We start from the raw sequence: 27086 nt of genomic DNA, 5'->3' as shown, positions 1-27086 counted from the left end.
TTCAAAATAAAATTATGAATCATTTATGTAATGTTAATTGTCAAAAATTTATAGTGCTTATAAAATTGCACCATCTTTACACTGGAATTTATACCAGTTGATGATTAAAACACCAAAAACATTGCTGCAGTAGATTTTATCAGTCAACAAAAAGTTGTTTCATGTTTATGATTCCAAGGTAATACAATCTTTGTGGTTCCTTACAGATCTGCAGTAAAATGCTATTTAATGTAAAAAATAAACACATTTTTATAGGACTTGATGAATTCTGCAATTTAAAAAAGTGTAAATAGTATTTGTTTATGAACTGAAAAAAATATTTAATTTTTCTGAAATCTCTTCACTAAAGTTCAATCTCAAACTCGTAGTTAAGGTTATACTTATTACCTTAAAGGTAATACTACATATATTATTTATCAAAGTTAATAAAATTAAACAGAATTACTCATTAGAAAAGTTTTAACATTAGAATTTTATTTTACGTACTTTGACTTTGAAAATGTTAAAAATAACATCATTAATGGCTTCTAAAATATTTAAATTTTTTAAACATCAACGTGGCATAAGGAGTCTGGAGTTAGTTTTCTGTCTCCTGACTATGACTCTTCGTCCCTGTTGTTAATACAAGTCTGTGTTTTCCAAATAACTGTCAACAACTCCATAATGTAGTGTTAACTCATTACTGTCATTTAAGTGTTACTGTAATGACTTACACTACAGAATGGAGAAGTCAAAAGTTACAGAAAATTAAGGTAACAGCTTGTGAAGTTTCTTAAACTAACTGTACTACAAAGTTATATGTTTGCAAGGTTTTTAATAAGAGGTGACCCACATGATTTGTGTGTAGCAAAAAGAGTGGTATATAAAATGTTATCTACTGTGAAGGAATATTTCATGATATTCAGATGTGCTTACAAGTAGATTGAATGAAACCTTTAAAGGCCAGATTATTTTATAGTTCTATTAAATCTATTATAAACGAGAGCAATTATTCTGCACTTTTTTTTATATTTACCAAAGACAGGTAGTTAATTACTAAAATTATATTAAAAATATATAAAACTAGCAGGTAAGTTTGGTGTTGCTTGGGAAAAAATTAAGATTAGATAATTTTGTACTTCTAATCCTTCTATTGTATTATATAATAGAATTTGGTTTATATAACAACAAAGGTTATCTTACATAGCTGATTTTAGATGTTTTCGCTGGGTGCAAGAATTAGGTCACCGTCTTTTCAGGCTAATTAGAGAATCTTTAGATGGGTCTAAAAATATGTTTGATTCCTGCAAAAATGCAAAAAACTGCATCCAAAGTAGTACGGTAGAAGTTGAGTTATTTAGGGTAATCCTTAACCCTCTCCTTCTCCTCCATGGGGGAGAATTTCAAAAATCTCTTCTTAGTGTGCATTCTCATGATGTACCCTTTGTATCAAATTTAAACTTCCAACTCCTAACCAAATGGTTAGGAGTTGAAAGTTTAACAAGCTCTGCACTAATTACTATTATCATCATCATCAACTCATCTCGATTATATTATAAGATTTTATAAAACTTTGATAAAATTTTTAGTTATCTCTTGTACTTTCCCAACTTCATTCAAGGTGAAATGTTAAAAACAATAAACCAGTATTAAAACAACTTTCAAACCATTACTATTTGTTATTTTCTTTATTTTTATTGTATATGCATTTCGATCTTCCTATCCTTATCAGTACATTCATAAGATAAAGTTTAGAAATTGTTGTTTTACAACATATTATTTCCATGGCAATCACTTTCTTGTTTTTGCACCATCTACCTGGTAGATGGTGCAGAAACAAGGCAGTAGGTGCTCCTGGTAGGGTCACCCATGCCACTGAGGTCTGTTGGGAGAAATGAAACCAAGAGTGACTGAACCCCCGTCTTTGGAGATCTAACCATGGTGATAACATGATCCAAGTGTAATACTAGCTCAGACTTCACCTGGGTTAACAAGGTCTGCACAAAGGAGTATAACTGGATTCTTTATGTCAAATTAAGCATTGTAACACATTCAACCATCCAATTTTCTCGATCAGAAACTAACCTTGTTACGGGAAATTTAATGGAAGAGGAAAATGGAGGTGCAAATATTATGTGGAAGAAATGAGAAGATCAGAGTTAGGCAGAGGCTTATATTCAAAAAATTTGTCACAGTCTCCGTTGGCCGTCAATGGTGAAAGCAGCACTGGTCCAAGTATGGCTACTGCAATGCCCATACCAGTTTTGAAAAACCAGCCTAATTTTGATGTTTCTAAGGCAATCTTGCCAAGCCACTAGGACAGGTAAAACACGCAGGTGAAATAGACATCAGAAATGAATAAGTTTATCATCCATACTTCATCACAGAACTTGAAACAGACATGACAGCTTACAGACAACAGTTACATCACTTGTTTTCACAACATTATCCTCATCTCAGTCACTATACAAAGGGTTATTGATCAAAAAGAACAGTTATACATAACAACCTTTATACCACAAACAAATACTCCCAACATCAGCAGCAATCACATTATTCATCAGGATCATCAAGATATATGCATTGACAATACTGTTCCTACCACTATTATTTTCACTGATGCTGACAATATGAATGCTTCTTCACTGCCTGAAATAGATTCAGGTTTAATTCATACTCTCTTTCTCTTTTTTTCCAAGAAGCACTCACTAAATTTACAGGCACAAATGGCCACACATTTCCAAAATCAACACTTCTAAAGTAGTAGGGAAAGCACTACATTATGTAAACACTTACTTATTACCACATTGCACTCATTCTATTTCTATACTCTCAGACATCACACTATGCTTGTGCAGTCACAGTAATGACCTACCATGGACTAAAACTACATCTACAGACAGAAGCACACAAATCAAAAACCATTCTGAAGCCTGCCTGGCAAAGAAGAATAGAAATACAAATAAACAATATTAGACAGCAGCTAGGCAGGCTGACACAATATGCTAATAACAAAACATTATTTTAATTATTGGAACAACTAAAAAAAATTTTAAAGAAAATTAAAACACACACCAAGCATGAACAACACAATGTCCACATTGCAGAATAAATTGGCATGCTGAAACAAAAACGTGCAACCAAAGCACAGTGACTCAAACTATACAAAATGTGCTCTGTATGGAAACAAAAACATAAATTATTCACAAACAATGAAAAACTCTTCTACAGGCAAATTAACACCAAATCTAGTATTGTTTCCCAATACAATGGCATGCTAACTGAAGAAGAACTCAAATTGGTCTTCTCTTTGGTCTACTGCTGTCAAGCACAATGCTGAAGCAGACTGGATTAAAGAGGAGAGCAAAAACTTGCAGGATACACTTAGTGTGCATTGTGTTGAAATAAATATACGAGACATCCATTGCACAATGTAGAAAGCACGCAACTGGACAACACCTGGTGTAGACAACATTCACAATTTCTGGTACAAAAAATTCACATCCTTGCACCAAGAACTGGGTAAATATTTAACTGATATCATCAACAATCCACAAGACAAGCCAAATTTTCTCATGCAGGACATCACTACATGAAACCAAAAAACAATAACACCAAAGACCCTGCATAGTACAGATCAATTACATGTCTTCTAACACTACAAGATTCTTATCTCTTGCATTGCAAACAAAATATACATTCATATTGATGAACATAACATTCTTACAGAACAACAAAAAGGCTGCTGTAGAAATCACAAAGGTTGCAAAGAAAACTACTCATTGAATCTGTTATCCTGTGGCAAATTCATAAGCAACACAGAAACATATACATGGTGTACATTGATTACAGAAAAACCTTCGACAGTGTCCCACATACTTGGCTGCATCTATAAAATTCATCCCCAACTCAGTTTCCTTTGTTTTACCATACATCACTGGAGAACAACATTACATCTTAGCCTCCATAACACTCACATAAAAACAAATCAAATATACATTAAGCAAGGAATTTTTCAAGGAGATTCCTTGAGTTGTCTTTGGTTTGGTCTTGCACTTAACCCATTATCTAACACATTGAACAAAACACAATATGGCTACAATATCAGACACAACAAAACAACACTGTTCACATTATCACACCTGATATACAAGGACAATATCAAACTTTACACATCCATATAGAATCAGCTTCATTATCTCTTACAAACTACACACACATACTCAAATGATATACAAATGGAGTTTCATCTAGACCAGGGATAGGCAATCTGCGTCCCACGTTGTATAAAATATGAATAAATATATCAATTTCCCAGCCTTTGGGAGTATGCAGCAAAAATTCAAGTGTTATTTTCTACAACTTATGTATGTGAATATTTTTCCCAGTACAGCTGACCCTTGATAATCCGACGCTTTTGTAATCCGACATGCTCAGTAGTCCGATGCACCTCCCGTCATGGTCACTGTAGTCTCCATCCTGTTACGTGTCTGCTTGCACAGAAGGATGTCGCAACACGAATCTCCCCACCCAATTCTTACACGATGACTAGGGATTGCAATCCAGCAGTGTTTTGAATCCAGCTGGATTTTTGCTGGATTGAAATCATTCCAGCTGGATCCAGCGTGGATGTATTTTTGGTGCAATAGTATTATCTGTCTATCTATCTATCCGCATTTATGTTTTTTAAATGAAATAAAACATTTTTAAAAAATACTTAAGAAGCTTTTATTATTTAGACTGTCACTATAAATCAGTAAAACTTCTTACACATTTAGGTAGTAAACTTAACTTTGGTTCGGTTTAACACTTGAGATACAGATAATTAACTTTAAATGTTTAGTTAGATTATAATTATAATGTAATCTTTAAGTTAAATAATAGCAAAGGTAATTCTACTGATTAATTTATATTAATATATTATAATAATGTAAGGATGGATAATCAGTGGCTAAGTGGCTATCAGTCTTACCAGTTTTCTTATATAGGCATATTAGTCTGTAGTTATTTATAAGTATATAAAACTATGTACTGGAAGTAGAATAAGTTAAATAGAACTACACCTTTATCAATCCAGCAAAATTTAATAAAATAATAACGTTTTCAATCGTTTTTAACGATCTTCCTCGGTTACAAGAAAAAAAAAAAAAAAATAGAACATTAAATATAGAACATAAAATGTGTTCGGAATAAATATAAAAATTAACAGAAAACGCCCAAACGGACAAAATATAGATAAATAAACAAAATAAATAGCAGAAAAAATATATACAGGGTGTTTTTTTTTAAACTGACGGTACTCAGAAACATCTGTAGAGCAATCTAACAGCCGGACTGTCGCCAAATTTGGGAGAGTGACTAAGGATGACATGGAAAAGAGATTCCGCGAAGAAAAAAAGTAGTACCTAAATTCGCCGGTAGAGGAGGATTTGGCGCTGTTGTAGCGAAAAAGCTACCAGCACTTCACTGAAGAAAGGGTCATCAGTCGCTTTTTTCCACTTGCATGGCCGCCTCGCTCCCGGATCTAACCCCATGTTACTTTTTCCTGTGGGGTTACTTAAAGTCCAAGGTCTATCTTGGTAGTGTCCCAAACTTGATGACTTTGAAGGACAACATTTCTCGAACTGTGATGAACATTCCTGCGGACATGTTACGTTCGGCCATAGAGAACACGGTGTTCAGGATGCAATGAGTTGTCCAGCAGGACGGTGATCACATTGAAGAAGGGAGAAGGTTATTTGCTGATTAATTAAACTTTCGTTATTACACTGAAACCTCTGTCTGATTATTCATTCGTGTGTTTGTTAATTGCAGCTGGATTTTATGCAGATTCTTAGCTGTTTCGCTACAACAGCGCCAAATCCACCCCTACCGGCAAATTTGGGTACTACTTTTTTCTTCGCAGAATCTCTTTCCCATGTCGTCCTTAGTCACTCTCCCAAATTTGGCGACAGTCCGGCTGTTAGATTGCTCTACAGATGTCTCTGAGTACCGTCAGTTTAAAAAAAAACACCCTGTACAGTAATACTCGACTTACGCTACCCCGACTTACGCGAACCCGGAGTTACGCGATTTTCAAATCTCGACGATTCGTCTTTTGTTTGAGCGCCACGCAACCCTTGATTACTCACTCCCCCCAAACTATTGTTCAGCTTACAGGTTCGGACGTGTCGCGCGGAATCGACGCATAGCTACAATTTATTTTGTCTTATTTATTTCTGTGTTTGTTATATCTACGGAGACTTGAGACTCTACTGTGTCATCCAAACGAAGTAGAACTGATTCTTCTGCATCAAACAAGAAAAGAAAAACTCCATCTTTAATAATGTTAACTTTACATTCCAAAGACTTCGATACAAAAATGAAAATTTGTAAATTGGCAAAACTTGATCCTTTAGACCCAGTTCAATCAGATGATCGAATGACGGTTGGAAACTTGACAGAAGGCCTCAGTTTAATTAAAAAGAGGTTACAAATTTTAGAAAATATAGACTCCAACGAAGAGCGCATTTCTTCTACAAAACGAGAAATAAAAAAATTATTAGCATGCTACGAGGAAATTTTGCAGGAGAAAAAAATCTTTGAGCCGTCAGACGAATTTGTTAGATTTTAGGAAGCCTTCTATAACAAAATAACTTCGATTTACGATTTTAATAATATAATTTGTTATACATATGTATTATCTAAGATTTCATTAAACATTTTTTTCTAAATTGTTGTTTTCTTTAGTCTCCGGCCCCAATTAAAAATAATTTGTATGTATTTATATGCGAAGTTATACCCCGACTTACGCGAATTCGACTTACGCGGTTATCGCTCGGTCCCACCTATCGCGTAAGTTCGGGGTATTACTGTATATAAGATATAACAACAAAACCAGCATTGTTCGTTAATAACATTAATTAATGTAAAAGGATCTCCACATGGTAGACAATGAGTCCGCATCTCTATGGTTTATACAACCAGTTGTCATGTGCGCCTTGCAGATTTCCAATCTCTTAAGATGTTTGACCGTTTGCCTATTTGTCGTCGTTTTTATAATTGCCGCTTGATCCCATTGGACGTTAACATCCTTCTCTCTTGCGTATGATGCCAGCGCGGTGTTGTCAAGGTTCTTACCGATTGTATATTTGTGCTCTTGAGCCTTTGTTTTAAACTGCGCATCGTTGCACCCACATAAACAAGCTTGGAATTGAAACGTTGGTCGTCTAAAGGCACCGAATATATACCCGTTGTTGAATTCCGATCTTCTTCCTTTTTATCGTTTCTTAAAAGTTTGAAAACAGTGGGATTTCGTCGGTATACAATACGAAAATTATCAGACCTGGCAGTACATCTATGTATCTTGTTTTAAAAAATGGGATGTAATTAAGCACTATTCTTTTTATATTTATTCGAAACATTTTATGTTCTATAGTTAATGTATTTTTTTTGTAACTGAGGAAGATCGTTAAAAGCGATTGAATACGTTATTATTTTATTAAATTTTGCTGGATTGATTAAGGTATAGTTTATTTATAAGTAATTTAATTATTAGTATTAGTAGTGAGTAAGTAATTAGTAGCAGTCTAATAGTTAGCAAAGCGGCAACGCGACAACGTAGACTTTTGCGCAATTATTTAGAAAGTTAATTAAGTATTTGCAGATCCGCAGCGCTAGATCCAGCACCAAGTGCTAATCCAGCAGGCCGAAGAATGCGCTGGATCCAGCTGGATTGCTGGATGAGGGATCCAGCAATTGCAATCCCTAACGATGACACACATTTCTTGTGTTTTCTGTGAGCGGTTCTGTATGTACTATATTATTTATGCCTATACGTACTGTATGTACATTTATTGGCTTTTATATTTCTTTTAATAAACATGTTTTGGTTAACCGAAATGGGTGTTTCATTTCCATATTAACCTAGGCAGCATTTTACTCATAAAATGTAGGAATATTGTAGGCTACTGCTAGCAAAAGTATGCCAAATATGTAATCACTTTCGGTAATCTGGACACTTTTGGTAATCCGACACCCCTTTGGTCCCATACCTGTCAGATTATCAAGGGTCAGCTGTAATGAATTTACTAAAAATTAAAACAAGAATATGGCTAACAGACTCACATCGAAAATCATTTAAAACTAGCAGTGACTAATATTTAACCAAATATTTTCGATATATTACGTTTACAGCAGCTTCAGAAGCTAAATTAAGTATACCCAGTGGTGATATTCGAAATATTTAACAAGGGGTTCGCTAGCAGAAAATTTTTCCCTGACAATCACCGACAAACGAAATGGAAGTTTTGGCTAGAAATAAATACAATACCTTTTCTTGCAACCATATATCTAACAATCAGTGGCGTATTTAGAACGTAATGAGCCATGGGAGAAGGCCAGGTAACAATAGTGTTTTAGAGCTGTCAACCTTTTTTTTTATTTTATTTTATTTTTTTTTATTATTTTTTTATTTATTTATTTTTTTTATATTTAAGGCAGAGAAATTCTTTACCGCAATATGGCGCTTCTAGGAATAGGCACATGTCATCATCTCTCGAGATACATTATACTTTTTCTTTCGCTGTCCATAGCCCGACACGTGTTCCACAGCCATCTTGTATTGTCTCGCACGCGTGGCATTCTGGGATCTCTCTTATGACTGGATCTACTTTCAAGAACACTTGAATCGATTGCGATTGAAACGGTCGAGAGAGATTGCACCAAGATATACTCCCTGACCTTGCTCACAATCTAGATTGAAATGCTCGGTGCAAACGGGGTATAAGGCCCTAGTTTAGTAGTATTACAGAGTATAATATGCATATTTTAATATATTTTTTTAAAAAAAACAAACCCACTGAGAAATGTTCCGTGTGTTTAACAAGGTTCGGAAAACTGAAAATTTTAACAACAGGTTCGCCCAAACCCGTTCGGAAAACTTTAACAACGGGTTTGGGCAAACCCGCTCGGAAAACTGAAAATTTTAACAACAGGTTCGGCCGAACCTGTGCGAACCCGTCGAATATCACCACTGAGTATACCTATGTTAATTATACATGAATAAATAATTCTGATTTACTGGCATTCTTTTCTCTTGTATGTGGCCTGCATCAGTTCAGAAATTTTGAAATGCAGCCTTTACATAGAGAAAGGTTGCCCATCCCTGGTCTAGACAAATGCAAAACACTGAAGGAGTTCTGAAAAAAGGAGACTGTATTCAGAAGTGGAGAGAGATATTATCAAATCCATGGAAGAGGGCAAGTTTTGTAAATATTTAGGATTCCAATAGGCAAAACTTACAGAACATACACAGATAAAACAAAGATTAATACTTGAAGACCAGAACAGATTACATATCTTGCAGTGGTTATTACAATCAACTTACTATTATCAGCATATGCAAGAATTTTTGAGTGCAGGTTATTTAAAATAGAATTAATGTAGGTGATGAAATAACCATATTTTATTCTGATGTTGTATTCCACAAAATAGGTGATTTTAACTTTTTAGTTTTTCCCCATTTTAATTTTAACAGATCTAATTTAAAAATACTGTATTTACTCACATATAAGATGAGGTTTTTATTCATTTATCACAACTTCAAATTCCTAGGTCGTCCTATATGTGTGAGTGAAAGATTCTTTGCATTTTTTTCACATAATGTTTGTGAACCGTTTATTCACATTTTTTACCAGATGCTTACCTTCCTGTATTTAAAAACATAAGTATTTTATCTGGGTTGTTTGAATTGTTCTTGTGTATTGTCAGAAGTAAAGATGAATAGCAATAGGAAAAGCAAAGCTTTTGAATTGAATTCCAAAATCACATGGAAGCCTGATGTAAGTTTTAATCCATTCCCACGTGAAAACAGATGATTATTCAGAAATCAGAATTCGGAGAAACTCATAAGTGGAGAGTGGATTCGACTGTTAAGAATCAGCAAAAAAAGGTTCCCAATTGTCCAGCTTTACGTGAACAAATTATGTTGTCGATTTTACGAGATTTTTCCTTAAAGTTTAAAATGCCAATAATTTTTGTTGGACAAAGTGTGCATTTATGTTCATTTGATGTTTTATGTGTGATTAAACAAAATAAAATTAGAATTGTATTAATAAATCTAATTTTCTTTATTTTGATCTTTAAAATCACACCTCGTCCTATATGTGAGTAAATATGGTAATTATTAAGCCAGTATATAAAGTTCATCAATTTGGAATTTGATATTCTTTAAAAATCTTCTCAAGGAACGTTTTGTTCTGCTTCTTCCTCCTACCTGTGTTTTTAAAAACTTCTCTTTATCGTTTCCTTTCACTTTATTCATAAATAATTTATATATATATAATATATCTTCCAACTGCGAAATATTTAGTTTGATGTAGAATGCTAAGAATTAGTCTTGAAAAATCCAAGCCAAGTTAATAATTTTTTAGGAACTAAACAGGAAACATTCTTGTAATAAATAAATAGAAATTTTAAAATCAAAAGATATTTGAATGATATTTTCAACTTTAAATTCTCATGAATTAATTAATAATTAAAACATGAAGTTTTAATAAGAATGAAATGAATTGCTTACTTAATAGGGACTTAAATTTTTGTTTATTGAATGAATACAAAGCAGGGATGGGTTGGTTAAATGGTTTTTCATTCATTATAACAGAGTTCATCAAAATTAGATATAAAAAATGACCTACAATGAGTTTTTATATAATTCTATATATATAACCTATATTTATCTCTTTGATGTTTGTGTTTAGAATTATACCTTCTGTAAAAAACTATAAATAGGGTAAAGACCTCTTCATCGGTCTATTTTTGTGAAAATGGTAAGAAAACCATTTGTTTGCAAGTTGTGTGAAGCACACTGACCCAAGAAATGAGAATCACTGTGGTTTGCACATATTTGAGTGGATTAACATACACAGTAGTACCATTCAATCCTTTTATTTCTGGTATTGTAACTCATTGCTTGGCAGGTGGCATAGTCCTCTTTCTCCTCCTCCAGCTTATGTAACACTTGGGGCCATATTCTGGTCACTGGTTATGCTATGCATGCTTTATGAGCTTGTAAAGAAGGATCTCCCATGTTTGGAGACATGGTTGTGGCACAGTGAACACCTAGTTTAGTCTCTGGTTGATGATGTAAACTATGTTGTAGTTTCTACACATTGAATCATTTTGTCCAGTATGGTGGGCCTCCCAGAAAATTGTGTACAGTGTACATTATCCATTTGTCTGAATTTGGTAACCAACAACCTGATTTTGGCTCTGGTAGGAGCAATTTCCTGAATTTCTGGGTAAAGTTTGTCTTTATTTCCGTGTAAGTTAATAAACTAAAACATACACGAACAACAACAATTTTCTCTTTTTGGATCATCATGTTTCGCACGACCTACGTACAAATGATTTTGTTACCATTTTTACAAAAATGGATTGAGTTTTTTTTATCATCAATGGATAGAACGTCATATTGTCATAATTTTTCTATCATATTTTATTTAAGAATCATGTGACTTCCAGTTCAGACTGGAAGTTCATGTACAGTTAATCGGGGGTCTCCACCCCTTAAGCTTTCTGTATCTGGTCTCGATTTTCATCTAACTCCATTCTTGAGATTAATGAAGGACAGACAGTGGGAATTATATGTCTGCAACTTGAAAATTGCAGCCCAATAAGCAGCAAATTTTGCATCATATGAAATAATTGTTTCTGTTAGAATCAGTATTTTCTTTTCATATACAATTTATTATTATTTTTCTGATATACTGAACAGTAGATTAAAAATTAAAGTAAAATTTTTAAGCATTGTTTTGGAATTACTGAATTTCCAATTAAATTTTGACCCATCTTCAGAGAAACGTTTGCCATTGCTGGCCTATATTATTTATCCTTAGAAATGTATAAAATATACAAATTATTATTAGTAATTTTAATGAATGAAAGTGTTTTCAGACGGTGTAAAGACAGAAATGCCATTTCCATCTAGCTTTTGATATTTTTAAATGTAATTTTCTGTTTAGTTACAGCGATGACGAAAAGGCTGCTAATGGCTTATTCTTTAATTAATATATTTTCAGTAAATTCATCGTACAATTAGGCATTGATAAGCCTTTTTTTATTTTATTTTAATACAGCTTCAAAACCAATGGAGAGCAAACAGTCCTTCTACCACCACAAATTATTCATCCCAATATTCAACATCCTGTCCTTCGCCAAATACTTCATCCCCTACCTCACAGACATATCAGAACCCCTCTCAGAATCCAGTGGGACATCATCATCACAACGCCATGAGGGCCCAGGGTGGCTCCACTCCGCAGGTCGGCAGTTACGGTCAGACAGTGCATAACATTTCTCAGCAGTTGACACCCGCTCACAATGTGTCTCATAAGACTGTAGATTCCCATAATTATTCTCAGCAGTCGTCAATCATACCCAACCGTCACACCATGAACTCCGTTTGGCAACAGAATCCGAGTCGAACTCCTTCGAATAACCAATCGTTTCCTAACAGTGCCATTGTGGGACCACAGGGAAGTGAATATCCTGGTCAAAGTAAGTAGTTCTGCCATTCTAATTAGCAGTAGTGAGCCCAATTAATTATTACAATTAAATATATATTTTTAACTCTAGAGAAATTGGGTACATTTCGGTATGCACCAAATAGTTCATGAGTCAATCTCACTGATGCACATATTGCACTGGTGAGCGGTAGTCACAGGTTATATTTCTAACACTAATCTGTATTAACCAAAAGTTAATTTGACAGAATAAGTCTGCAAATGCCAGTATGGTGCCATTTGCTTCTGCCATTTTGCAGAGTTGCCAGAGGTTCTGGTAAAAGCTGATTAATGGTTGTGGCAGAGACAGATGCATACCGGAACATACCCATTAAATTTGCACTTTCCAAAAAGGAAGTGGTAATGTAATGTCGTGTAAAATATATCTTGGTATTATCAAGATAAACAATTGCATGCAGAAGTCTCGTTTGGTAACGTAAAAAAAATGCCATTTTATGAAAATTGGAGGACATCATCTATAAAATTTAAAATTGCTAATTCTTGTACCAGAAATGTAAGGATTTAAATACAACAGTCAAAGAAAATGTCATCTCGCTTCTAATGTAACAAAGAAATGCACTCGTTAATTGAACTTCATAAAATTTTCGGAAGTCAAAAACAGGCCAAAAAAAATGTAAAGTACAAACAGCAACATGAGTGATTTACAATAGATAATTTTTATTTTTATTTGGTAAAGTTTGAGTTCTTTACAGTTAATTTTACATTATTATTATTATTTCTATTTTAAACAATTTCTCCAATGTGGTTCTTTAATATAAAATATCTGACGAATTTAATTTTACTTTACTTTTTAAAATATATAATTTACAGATTACCTAATGGCCTAATGCAACTTATAGTTTGAATAATTGATTTTTTGCATGCCAGCTAATGACTCGCATGTGTATAGAAAGTTATTAATTTATTTATGTTTAGTTTGTGTCATTTGTTATCATGCATACTATCCCCCGATTCATTTCTAGGCGTATTGGGACACCATGCCGAAAACAGTTTCACCACAGTCCCTCAACAACTCTTAACACCCTTCCACAGTTTTCCGCTCTCCTCTCACTCAGGTAGGCTTGGAGAAGAATTCTATGGGAACTTGTTAATTGCCTCTACTGCATATTAATCTGTCTAATTATATTAACACGTAGTCTGCAGAAAACTAAAATGCTTTATTCTGCAGCAGAAAACTTGCCTAACATTCTCTCTACCATTTCCCGCTCTTTGTTCTCTATCAATTCTACTTTGTTCTGCTTATTTCAAAAATGTTTTGGTGTCCTGAAAAAAGTTTAAAGTTTCCATTCTCTAACCCAAAATTATTATTTTTCTCGCATAAATTCAGAATGGGGAATTCCTAAAAAGTTAAAATTTCTTGTTTGGAAATTGTGGTTTTTCACTTAACCCAAAATGTACTCTCTTCATACAAAATTTCACAGGTTAGGCTCCATTTTGTGGTGGAAATCATTCTGAAATTTTGTTCACGCGATTTTTTTTCACCCAAAAAACTTTTCAGGTGAAAAAAATCGTGCAAAAAATTGAAAGTAGACACAAAACTAGTGATGATATTTATGTTTAAAAGATTTCTATCTTCCATAAAAATTATTTACAAAAGATACACCAAAAATTCGAAAATTATTTACAAAAGATACACCAAAAATTCGAAATTCATTCTCATAAAGCACCTTCTCTAAAGATATTCTAGAATGGAATTTGGGACTTTTTGTAGAATCCTTAAACTGTTTTTCAGGACACTCCCCGCGAATAATATTTACAAGAGCCTGGTCCCAGATTACTAAACAGCCTCTTTCCTGTTTTGTAGGGTCGACACAGCAGACGTCGCATCACAGGATTCCCTGACAAAGGCATCCGTTAGGCAAACCCGAAAATGTACAGAAGCGGTGACTCTTTATAGAATTTAAGTTTAAAGAATCTCCACCGAGTTAAAAAAAAAAATTGTAATAAAGCAGCTAAATATCTCAGGAGATGATAGGAGATGTATTGTATATATGATACATATGTCCATGTATAGTAAATGTCATTTGTATATTCAGTGTTTCTTGAAATGATGAGACTAACGAATGGCGTGAACGTTGCCAATTATATCATCGTCGCGTTCGCAGCAATGGCAACAACGATCGTTCGATTAACATTCTTTCCAATTTTTATGCGTGTGCGACTGCTGCGGTGCCGTCAGGATTCTCTAATTTGCATACACATTGTCGTTGTCGCACATATAAAAAAATTTAAATTTTGGGTACTTCTGCACTTAACTGGGTATGCTTTTAAGTGGCAAGAGAACCGACAAAGGAGTCCGTTTCACAGCAAACTGCCTGCTTCGTCGCCTTTCCAGAGTCACTTAAACAGCACCCTAGGCATCGAGTGCCATTAATTATTTAGAATTTGTCATAAAAAGCTTCAAACCGCAGGTTCAATCAATTCATTTGGTACACTGGGAGATGCACAGAATTTGATTCTCCACTGTTCATAATGGGGGTGTTCAATTCTGACGGTACCGATCTGCAGGCGTACCGTTTAAAAATAGCCGTAAGAAAAAAAAGGAAAAGAAATCCTACTCTAAACTGTATGTCCAGAGTGTTAAACACTATGCATCGTAGGATTTTCTACCGAGAATTTTTGCATACTTGAACTGCCGAACATACTGTGAAAACAGCCTTTTTTCCATTAAAGTATTCAATGGGTGATATATATTAGAGAAAAAAAATTTAAATATTATTATTATTAATTTTTTTCTTCTCTCCCTCTCTTTTTTTGTTGTTATTATTATTGTTATTTAAAAAAATAATTACATTTTTTTACTTTGTAAAAAAATAAGAAAGAGAAAAAATTTAGCCGTAATTTTCTCGAATACGGGAAGAAAAAAATAAATATGATTTCCAATTTGCTCCTCCGCAGAGCAGAAACTCTAAATGAATTTCAATTTTGCCACTAGGAAAAAAAACTGAAAATTTGTGATGACGCATCCTACCTCACAGTTTTAATACTTCCGGTTTTTGTCTTTATGTTCGAGCTTTGTGATAAAGACGAACACATCCTCGATGTCGGAGACGCGAGGAAGAGAAAACCAATCTAATTTACCGTGTCCGTGCGTGTGTCGGTGTGACAAGTTGTTCGATTAACTGTATACTATGACTCGTGCCAGTAGCTGTATTATATAATTGTTGATTTGAATTTGAATTAAATATTTGTATCAGTTGAGGGAACAAGACTTTTTTGATATTTATTTCTACACACAATAACGTAATAATAATAACAAAATAGTCAATTGCCCACACGTTTTTTAGTCACTAGAGACAGTTTATATATATATATATGTATACACACGCCGGGGAGGTGTTTATTATTCTCGATGAGGAAGAGGACGAAAGAGAGAACGTGACAGTGATAAAGTGTACAAAAATCGTGTGACAAGGGAACGAGATGCGGCTCGAGCAGGACGGTATTCGTTTAAAAAAAAAAGTGATGGTGGAGTGCCTTGTTATATCCAACAAAATGTGATTGGTATCGGGTCGAACATTTGAATGAAAATAAGACAGCTCTGATCCTCTTTGTAGTTCAAATGTGTGTAAAAATGAGTCAGATTTTCGTAGGAATTACCAAAATTTAGAAGGTACCAGTCCTTTTCTTAAGAATTGTTTTCCAAATTAACCCCAGAGACTTTACAAAAGTCCTTCGCCCCCACACAAAAAAAACACACCAAAAACAAACGTGTTGTTGTTTTTTCCAAAAGAAAAAGCATCTTAGATGATTTTCCCCTTCCCATCTCTCTCGCGTACAGTACACAAGAAAATTCTCCCATTGTACAGGAGTCATGAATTGAAATTGTAAAAAATGATGATACTAATACTATAAATGTTTTTTGTAGATTGTTTTGTAAAACTGCAAATACTTGGTTGGAATCAAATTGTGTGTAAATGTGTACATTATTATTATTATTATAATTATTAATTAATGAATTATTTTTCTGTTCGTTATTTGTACAAAACGTTGATTATTATTATTATTTTTTTTATTTTGGATTGTGTTTTATATAGTTCAATTGTGTACACGATTGTGGATATTTTTCCTACCAAAAATGGTAATTCATTGTAGAGAAATGATCTCACTATTTAATTCTTATCCAAAAAAGAGGGATGAGTTTTTTTTAGATAAAACAATTTCCTGTTTTTTGATATGCAAGATGACAATGAAATCTGATTGTATTACCGTTTGATAAAAAATTATATATATATAAATATATATAAAAAGATGGCCACAGTCGGACATTTTTCCTAGTAAAATAGCCTTGCTTGTCCTGAATGTTTGTCACCAAGATTTGTGCAACAATGGTTTTCTAAGTAAAATAAAGTGAGCAGACAGTATATATATATATACACACATCCTTTCTTTCTGTTTCTCTGTTTTTACATTTCTAGATTTTAAAGTGGTTCGAGTTTTCAAATTATACATAACAGTATAATTTGTAACGTGAAATTATGGACCGGATTTGGGTAGAATCCCGATTAACCGAGGAAAACCCACGATTGAATAACTACATATCTTCTGTAATTCATAAAAAAGGGCTTAAAATCGTAACACTTATTACAGTTTTAAGCTTTTGAAACAATTTCACTTTTTTTAATGATAAAACATAACTTCAATACAGAACAAATCCTTATTGTAGTCATGTTTTAGTACTAAAGTAACTAATACCTAATATATTAAATCATAGTGAATTAATAAATGTTCTTATATAAAGTATATAAAAAGAAACTTAAAAATGATATATGTCTTTGTAACTTTTTAATCCTGAGTGGCCATCTGTTTTATCCCGAGTTTTCAATTAATCGAGATACCATCGTTTCGCGTTACCTTGGATAATCAGGATTCTATCGTTTATGTATAAAACTTACTTTAAAGTCATCACCAACGTTTTCCCCACGGAAAAAAAATGGTGGCATCGGGAAATTACGAATATTGTTATATGGGGAAGCTCCATAATTATATGTAAATACAGTATTTACTCGAGAATGCTTAAGAATCACCAGTACACATAATTTATATTATAATTACTAGATTTTGTACTCTACGTGAGAATTTTTCCAATTAAAATGTGGAGTAAAGTACAAAAGTTTAAAATTTGATGAGACCATTTTTATTTTGCATACGAATCATTTCTTGGCAAATTTTTAAAGTTTAAATGTAGTATTCATTATTATTGAGGCGACGTAATAATTTCATGCGCGTCTTTGGTTTAAATATCTTTAATTACGAGAAAATTACAATTTATTTGGCCAATAATTGCAATTTCTGTCGCCAAATCTGTTGCAGTAAAAATTATGGGGATGGTTTTGGGCACCGTGTGGCATTTAACATAAGTATCGGCATTTTGACTTCATTATAATATAATAAAAAGGATCGGAGAGGGGAATTTTCTGTGCGATTTCTTCCGATTTCGGCAGAATTAGTCGGGTGGCCGAAAAAGAAGTAGAGCGGAGACAAGTCCACAGATAAACATTTAATAGTTGTCGTCTAATTCGATCTTCCGACACAAAAAACGACTCGGGACATTTATTTGTTTGACAAAGAAGAATGCCATCAGCAGTCGACGTTCATACAATAAAAGATAAGAAAACATGGTCCGAAATCTCATTTCTCTTTATTTAAAAGCGACAATAATGCAAAGACCGGCATTATCTGTAATTAAAGTATTATTATGAATATTGTCGCTTTTGTCTTTTACAATTTAGTAAAACCTGGTAGATAATAACACCACCGGTGATGTAGGTAACAATGCCCACCCGATAGTTTGTTAAAAATGCATTTATGAATGCATTTGTTCCGTTACGGTTCGGACTGGTGTATTGGAACACCAAGTGAGTACGACTATGAAATGATTACGAACGACGAACAAATTCTTTACACAAACCACAATTTACAATTACATATTAGTAAAAACCGCGTAGACATTGACCGTTCCTTATGCCACTACTTCAGTTCCTTTGGTCGGATGCGTCTCTTCTCGTCGGCAATTTGTACTCTGGTTTCCTACGATGAAACAAAATCATTTTATTATTAGGTAATGGAAAATTCCAGCTACTTCCAGGTCAAACGCATGACAATCTAAAAATATTCCGGTCGTTTCTATTTCCCAGTTTTTCCAACAGCCTCACAAGTAACCGGTTGACTTGGCAACATTTGGTTTATTAAAAAACTTTTTATATCTTTAACTATTATAAAATGGCAAAAAGCTTAATTTTGAGGGTTGAGTTTTATAAAAAAAAAAAAAAATTGTTAATGCTAATAAAATCATCTTTAAGTCTGACCTTACTTGAGATATGACACCAACCCCCTCAAACTTTAAATCACTGAAATTTAATAGCATCCATCCTCTAATACACAAACCTCTGTGCAAAAGTACAGAAGTTATAAGCTTCAAAGAGGGTGAACAAAATTGTGCACCCCCACATGCACTAACATCCATATGTACAGTAAAACCCCAAATTTTTTTGCATTTCTCAACATTTTGAGATCCCAAGTCAAAAAATTTAAAAATCATGGGGGTTGTTTTTTGACTGATTGCAATATTTTTCCTCTGTTATATGTAACAGAGCTGGGAAAGTAAAAAGAGACCATGTTATACGCATAGTAAAAAGGGGAAGTGAACCCACTTCCCCTTTTTACTATGCATATAACATGGTTTTTACTTTTACAGCATCTTTGCCACAATAAGTGGATCTAGTTGATGCGGTCCGTGTGTGGGAAAAATCATTGAAAATGTACCCAATCTGATTATCCATTATGGTGAATAATTGGATCATCTCACGAAAAATAGGATTTGGGCCAGACGATTTTGGGCAGTGTTAACCATGTGGAAAGCCTTATTGGCAGGAGATTTTCTGGTTAAGTCTGATTTGAAAATTAGAATTTACATTTAACCAATTAGATTATCCAGGTGGTTTTTGACCTGGATGTGCAGTAATGCTTTTTACGTAGTGAGTAAGAAGCATTACGGTTTTGCTTGGTGTTTCCTACTAAAAATAAAAAAAATGCAACGACTGAACAAGTGAGGGATGCCGCAAGAAAAAAATGCCAGGCAGGGGAAGAACACCATATTATCCCCCTGCAGAAATGACATTTCAATTCTTTTTATGAGATGTTTCCTTTCTCCACATGAAAATTTAGCACCTTTTTTGATCTGAAGATTAATTGGTGAGTTATTAAGTGTCACAGTGTGTTGATGTCATTTTTGTTTTTAAACCTAACTATATAATGTATCAGTAATTACTATTTCTTTATTAAACAACTCATTTTTTAAATTTATTTCTATCTTTTAGGTACTTAGGTAAAAAGACTTTTACAAAAAATTAATTTATTGAATCCAAGCTTGTTAACATTGCAGCAAGTGGTTAAAATGCCCCATGAGCATCCACACGTGCCTACCAGCATCTTACCATCAATTGTCAAAGTGCTCAAAAATGCCAGATGAATTCTTTGATGATCTGCTATTTTAGAACTTGTGCAAACCATAGATTTTTAGTTGTTCCAATAAGAACAAATCTAGAGGATTTAAATTGGGAGAACGAGAATGCTGAGTTACAGTCTTCCTCTCCCGATACACATTGAGGTATTCTCATGCATAGCAACCAAAAGCTGGAGCATCGTTCTGCATAAAGAACATTTGATATTGAATATCCAGTGGAGCATCCTTTAACAGGATGCCTAGTTCTTCATCCACAAACTGTCTATAATTTTGATCTGTGAGTGTTGAAGACAGGAAAAAAATGCACTGATCAAATAATCACCAATTATTCTGGTCCAAATGTTTCAAACTAAACTGTTGCCAATATTGAATTAAATGATAGTACAGTCAAACCTGTTTTTATGCGCTCTTTTTATGTGCGATTTTTATTTGTGTGGGTTTTTTAATGCGAATTTTTAATTTGTGCGGTTTTTTTTGTGCGAATTTTTATTTGTGTGGTATAGTTGGCGACTAGTCTCGTGCGATTCGTCATGTCTCACGTTGACTTATTATAGCTAAATAAACTTATTATAGCATAAATGCACTTATTATAGTAATATTATTGCATGAATATGCGAAAAATGAAATAATTTACTTTTTAAGTCAACAAAACACCACCTGGACAAAAATATGTAAAACAGACGATAGACCAGACGATACAGTCAAGTGCTGACATCTGTTGTCAATAAATTCTATTTCGTACGGTTTTGAGTTATTTTCTATGTGAGACTTCTTTTATGCGGTCCCTATTGACCGCATAAAAAAAATATTTTTTTAATTGTGTTGCGAAAACTATTTTTTATAGCCACTCGTGAAGTTTCGTGCGATTTTTTTTTTTTATGCGTTTTTTTTAATGTGGTCCCTATCCCTCGCATAAAAACAGGTTTGACTGTATAAGGATTTTTCCAAACCCATACATGATTGTTATGAAAATTTACAATTTCATTTTGAGTGAATATTGCTTCATCTTTGACCAACAAAATGAGGATTAATACTTCTTTGCACACACTGTTGACAAAATTGCATTGTGCAAATGCTTTAACTTGCTGTACTTGTAATTAGTACTCAAAGAATATGCCATACAATTGAATGAGTGATGCTTCTTGTACTAGGATCCTCATAATTTTAGCAACAACTTGCTTTTCCATATTTGATGTCTTTGCAATTCATTGCAAGAACACCAAATATGTATCCCATTTTGTATCAGTGGTGACTATTGAAAGTCTTTCCATTTCTTGAAGATGCTGATGAACAGTTGCAAAGATATTCTTAGCTGGACTAATTAATTGAAGCCTTGTTTGCAGAAACATATGTCAAAATTGGGCAAAAATGGGTTTTTCTTTGCCTCTGGCAACCCTAATGATAAGTGACTTGCCCATGAAATATTATGCAACAGTGAATTCCAACTGATATATTCTACATGAAAGATTTTGAGTTATTACAAAAACCACACATGTCAGCAGGTAATGTGAAGATTTATTCACAAAAACAGTAATTGTCAGGTACATCTGCTATTTTTATGAGAAAGTTTGACTTACAAGAGGCCAACTACATTGAAAAGTACATTATTCTGTATTGCAGTAACCTCAACATCATTTGAAGATGTCCGACATTGGTGGGTATTTGTGGTCAAGAAAGAGGAAAGAAGACCTTATTTGAGAGGCCTAGTTCAAAGAATTAGCCACACAAACTACAAAAGGAAAGGAATAGGAATGGGTGTTGTGGTTCCTGATTGCATGTATAAGCATCACCCATTTATTGAGTAAAACTTGAATCTTTTATAATCCTTGCTGATTTCAGTCACTGAAGCTGAAGAGACTGTTCAAATTTGTAATATATATTCTGGGCCATACAAAAATATTCTGATTAGAAGCACCAGAAAATGGATCATTGATTTGACACTGCCACAAGATCAAAGATCTACACTACCACAAGATACAAAGATCTACAATACCTATACCAGACAAGAAACTTGTGGATTGCCAGAAGCTGTCAGCTTTCTTGCAGTAGGCAGATAATAAGTTCTGTCAAGTGTTAAAGGTGATAAACAATATGTGGACATTAAAGAGGAAGACAACGGGTACAAGGACTCAGAAATGACACATGCAAAAAGAACTTTGGGATAAAGTTTCTGGGAAGAACAGCATATGTCAGTTATCAAAAATTTAATTTTTCTTGGGTCCTGTCAAAGAAAATATTCTGACAATACATCAAAATATTCAGAATAGCTCACTGTTTTGGCAAATGGAACAAAATATGTCTGTGTGCAATTTAACAACAATTTAATAGAAGTATTGTTGAGAAAATTGGAAAAAACTATGTATTTTGACATATGCTGTTTTGCAAAAAAGGCCTCAATTTAAAAAAAGTGAGCTGTTTAATGTAGAAGCTAATTAGTAAATGAGTTTAACTACTGATACACGTGAAGCCTGGAGAAAACTTAGGGTACATCTTACATGGCAGAGTGGACAAGCTGATACAAGTGAATATGCATGTCTGGAGTAACTGCATTTAGCATGCAGTGACCATCATATGATGCTTCTACAAATGCATGCAGGAAGTGGCTACTGAGCAAGTTTGATTGCCACTTTCACTGCTTGCATTTCCAAAGAAGAAAAGCTGAATCGTCTTTTATTTCACAACACAAATAAATTCATTGAACTCTCAACATTTCTTATAAATATCATGTGTCTTTGCCTACAATGTAGGAAACCATTTTTCTGCCATTTTGTAGACAACATTCATCCATTCCAGACAAGTTGCTTGTGAGCCAGAAGTGTGTACAAAGATTCTTTCCACTCAGGGACACTGGATGCATACTCTTAGGGGCCCTTAGCAGTTTCTATCAGTATTTTTTGTTAGTAAAAATAACATTAAAAATTTTTAAACTACTTTTTATTAATAAAGACACATTCTATATATTTCATTTATTTAAAGAAAAGAAAAAAAAACTGGTGAAAGGGACCTGCTCCACCTCAGGTTCCCACACAAGCTCTCATAGCCCTGCTGATACACTACATAGTTAGACTTAAAAAATGGGAATGACATTAGTACAATTTGATGCTTAATAACTCACTAATTAAGATTTAGAGAGAGAAAATGCCAGATTTCTTTATGCAAGTTTTCTCATAAACATGTGAAATTTGGATAAACATTTTTGAAATAAATCATAGAATATACATATATAGTAAGTATTGATTAAAATTAGCTTCTTACCAAATTACTGGAATGAATTACAATCCAGAACCCTTAAAATCCAGTAACAAAATTTTAATAAAAATATCCATTGAATGTTTTTGATCTTGACCAGGGTCTGCTTCAGGTTTTTAAACCAACAAAATTCCAAATTGGAATATGTAGAACAATCAAAATTTTTAAAAATAGTACAGTATAGCATCGATTATTCGACCCCCGATTAACCGACTTATCGGTTAACCAACCGCGTTCTAGTCGGCAAATTCAAATGTCCACTAGTGATGTGGCGCTACAATATTTGGTTGTCTTGGCTACTTTAATATTATTTTTGTTAAATTTTTGCATGTTTTAGCTGGCAGCACTGGCTCGACCATAAAAGGGAGGCTAGTATTTAAACCAGACCTAATACACTATACCAGGGGTGGCCAACTTTTGTGCACATAAGATCTACTTTTTATCGTAAAAATGTGTCGCGATCGACTTGTTGTCATAGGCATAGTCTAAGTGGGAAGAGGAAGTGTGAAATACATACTATGTTTATACACTGTTTCAGTACGAAGTGCACTCACTGCTTATGAGTCAAGTCATAACTGCATGCATACAGTTGCGTTCAGTTACAAATATAATACATTAAGTCAAGACATCGCTACCGATCGACCAAAATTGGCTTGGCGATCGGCCGGTCGATCGCAATCGACTTGTTGGCCACCCCTGCACTATACTAATAATGTATTTTTTCATACTTTTCGGTTATCTGACTTTTCAGTTATCCGACCAACCCCAGTCCCCAATTGAGTCGGATAATCGATGCTCTACTGTATTTCAAAAATATTTAACACAATGTATATAAAAATTAAATGGTGGAAAATATAAAACTTAAAATATCTTATGCTAACCAATATACAAAAATTTTAAGATAAATTAGTTTTTATTTGCTATTAATTTATGTCAGTGTTGTCATAAAAGTACCGCCATGCATACAATAGTGTTACCACCTTTAAAGTTAATGCAATTTCCAGTCAGGCCAGCCTTGTTTATTTCTAGGGCATCTAGGTTCCTAATATGATCCATTTTGAAGGATTGCCTTATTAAACTGGAATTTTGGAGGTCGGTACGCATGTCAGGGTCAGTTGCATAAGAGGACAGGGCGGTGGTATGTCTCTTGTTTACAATGCCGTACCGACGTTCTTGCACCCTTTTTTGTACTGAGCATATAGTGAAACCAATATAAGCTAAATTCCTTTGGAACTTGTCCCTTTCTGGAACCCTGCATATCCCAGGGGCTCTACGTTTATCGGTCTTGTCCTTTCCATTGAGTCATAACTTATATATTGTGTGGACCTCCTGTATGCAATTTTGGTACAGTACCTGTATGGTCAACAATTTCTTTACATATGGTGTTTAAATGCTGGTTATACTCTATTATAGTGTTCCTGGAGTTAGGATTGCAATCCTGACTTCTGTTGGAAGTCCCTTGGGTGTGGCTAGTTGGTTGGAATAAGCACAGGATAAATTATGTATTAATGTCTCTTCTATACCCTTGTTTATTGCTATGTCCTCAATATGTTTTAGCTCCACTAAAGTGTCCTTCCAATTAGTATTGTATGTAAAGGCTCGTCTTGTTAGAGCATGGAAGGCTGTGACTTTATACGAAAAAGGGTCGGCCGAGTTTGCCAGAATGAATAATGGTAAGTAGCAGAGTTTGTATAGTGTGAACAATTAAATAGTTAATGTGTCTTTATTTTATTGTCTGTTGAGGGGAGTTACAAAAAAGCTTTTGCTATTCTCCCATCTGATCTGTCATATTTAAGTGGTCTGGGCGCACAGAATTACTGGAAGTGGGTCAATTTCCAAATTTTTGGCTACATGGTTTATGAACATTCCTAAAATTGCATCAATGTAAGGGAACCATATGAAGTATGTATATTTAAAGTGTTGTCCAATGTAGGCTCATTTCTGAGAAATCAAACCAAACAAAACGAAACAAAAGATGATCTTTTGTATTTTGTAACTGTATGCATATTTGAATTTTCTCCTTCAAAGGAAGCTGTTACTTAGTGCACAACAATCTTTTCTGTATAAAAGAAATGTTCATCTCTTACAGCAGTTGCCAAGAAACATAATAATGTTGCATATTACAAAACTTATTGATTTTAAATGGTGTTCTTAAATGTATTGTCATTCATCAATTATCAAAAATAATAAAATGCATACTCACCCTATGCTTGATCTGTGTTCTAATCCACTTGCAGCAGTTCTGCATTCTCTCTCCACAATAATCTGGCAGGGTGATACGACTGAATACTTCCCACATACTACAATTGTTGTTTCCATATTTAATTATTAATTATTTACATTAATTGTTTTTCTTGAGTTGAAAATAATTTTGAGGAAAGTGAACAAGTTTGACATTAATAAAATTTTTCTTTTTCCTGTTTTAGAAATACAAATTCACTTTCACTACACAGTAATAAATATCTTCCTTCTCTCAATAAGAAAATATATGAGAAATCCCTTTATTTTTGTGTGTCGCATCATCAGTGATTCACTTAAAGCTGTAAAACATGCTATTTGCTTTAGGGATTTTGTTCTTGCATAGTAGTTTCTTATTCCATTGTAAAAAATTTGCCATTTTGTTTTTTTTTTGTAAAGGTTTCTTGCCACAAATTAATACATGATTATGGAATGTAAACTATCAGGAGATCAATTGGAATGTAATCTCTAAACAAGAAATCAGAACTTGGCATTTAATTGTGAGACACAACCTATTTTGAGTGTTACTTCTAGAAACAATTCATCCTGACATTGATCACACATATAGGAGTCGTTAGGTGTTAAAATTGAACACGTGACTGGTACTTGACTAATGCTTTACGAAGGGAAAGAGATCTTGTGATACAGTTACATCATTCTAGATAAGTTTATCCATATAAAATATCTAAGATATTTTTTTACCTGCAAGTGGTTATCATATCCATCTTATGTACAAGAAAGATAAATCTGTTAACATTCTGCTTGATGGCAAGAAACATTACTTTGTCAACTGCAGCATTCTCTTGAAGCACCAATGCACAAAAGTCTTTCTTGTCTGACTTGTAGAGGAATTATCTAATTGTTCTTTATGGAAGGAGACTTGGGCCAAGATTCATTCTGCCCTGAAAGCGGATAGGAAGTGGTCCTCTTTGCCGAACGGCGCTGGTGCAGGCAGCTCAGAGATTGTCCAGGTTTGCTGAACCCTCCATGAGGCAGTATCATCCTGGCGTTGCCTTGAGCTGGCCTGGATCCTCCTGGAGCTTTCAGGTTATTTAGGTGCACTGCATATCCATTTGTCAGTACCTGCAATTTTGACAGCAGATACTATTTATGAAAATGTGCCAAAAAAAAAGGAACAGAAATGATTTGAATAATAAATGCTAATGATGTACAAAGAATAGAACACAAAAATGAGATTATTAATGGAAAAGGATGGTACAGAGTATCAAAATTATATGATTGGCCAGAATGAAGACAATTGATTTGATCCTATTAAGAAGTGGACAGAGAGAATGTAAAAAAAAAAAAATAAATAAGCAATAAAAAAGATATTTAACTACTAAAAGCAATTGTGTATTCTGTTTTATGCTTATTTTATCCTGTTTGAGTGATTTACAGTCAGTTTGGTGCTGTTCTTAAGGATAAAACTTGTAGATTTGGAAAGAAGTTGTGTTTCACTTCTCTTCTAGAACCCAAAGATCAGGTGGTCAGATAAACATACTGCCACTCCATGTACTGATATTATTCAATCAGTCTAGCTCAGCAAAAATTAGGTATTGTCTTATGAGAAATTCTTTCAGAAAACTCCAAAT

At 33.8% G+C, this 27086-nt stretch overlaps 2 protein-coding genes across 7 annotated transcripts in view; one reads left to right on the top strand and one right to left on the bottom strand.

Annotated features, from left to right (window-relative positions):
* Nucleotides 1-16924, top strand: part of yem (yemanuclein) — a 126165-nt gene extending 109241 nt beyond the window's left edge. Inside the window, exons 14-16 of one of the 2 annotated variants that reach the window (XM_067264538.1) lie at nt 12096-12516; nt 13505-13597; nt 14347-16924. In XM_067264538.1, coding sequence (XP_067120639.1) covers nt 12096-12516; nt 13505-13597; nt 14347-14384 — 552 coding nt within the window. In that variant the 3' untranslated portion in view covers nt 14385-16924. The remainder of the gene's footprint in view (nt 1-12095; nt 12517-13504; nt 13598-14346) is intronic. The other variant, XM_067264539.1, reaches the window with a different exon arrangement.
* Nucleotides 16925-17772: 848 nt separating this feature from the next.
* Nucleotides 17773-27086, bottom strand: part of LOC136970131 (protein retinal degeneration B-like) — a 121862-nt gene continuing 112548 nt past the window's right edge. For all 5 annotated transcript variants that reach the window (XM_067264523.1, XM_067264524.1, XM_067264522.1 and 2 more), the window contains 2 exons: nt 25460-26577; nt 17773-18572 (listed from right to left, as the gene is read on the bottom strand). In XM_067264523.1, coding sequence (XP_067120624.1) covers nt 26350-26577 — 228 coding nt within the window. In that variant the 3' untranslated portion in view covers nt 17773-18572; nt 25460-26349. The remainder of the gene's footprint in view (nt 18573-25459; nt 26578-27086) is intronic.

The sequence above is a fragment of the Centruroides vittatus genome, unplaced genomic scaffold, assembly GCF_030686945.1.
Source record: "Centruroides vittatus isolate TY-2023 unplaced genomic scaffold, ASM3068694v2 contig_19, whole genome shotgun sequence".
NCBI classification, from domain to species: domain Eukaryota; kingdom Metazoa; phylum Arthropoda; class Arachnida; order Scorpiones; family Buthidae; genus Centruroides; species Centruroides vittatus.
Note: the sequence above shows the minus strand (reverse complement) of the source record. Positions and strands in the feature narration are given on the sequence as shown.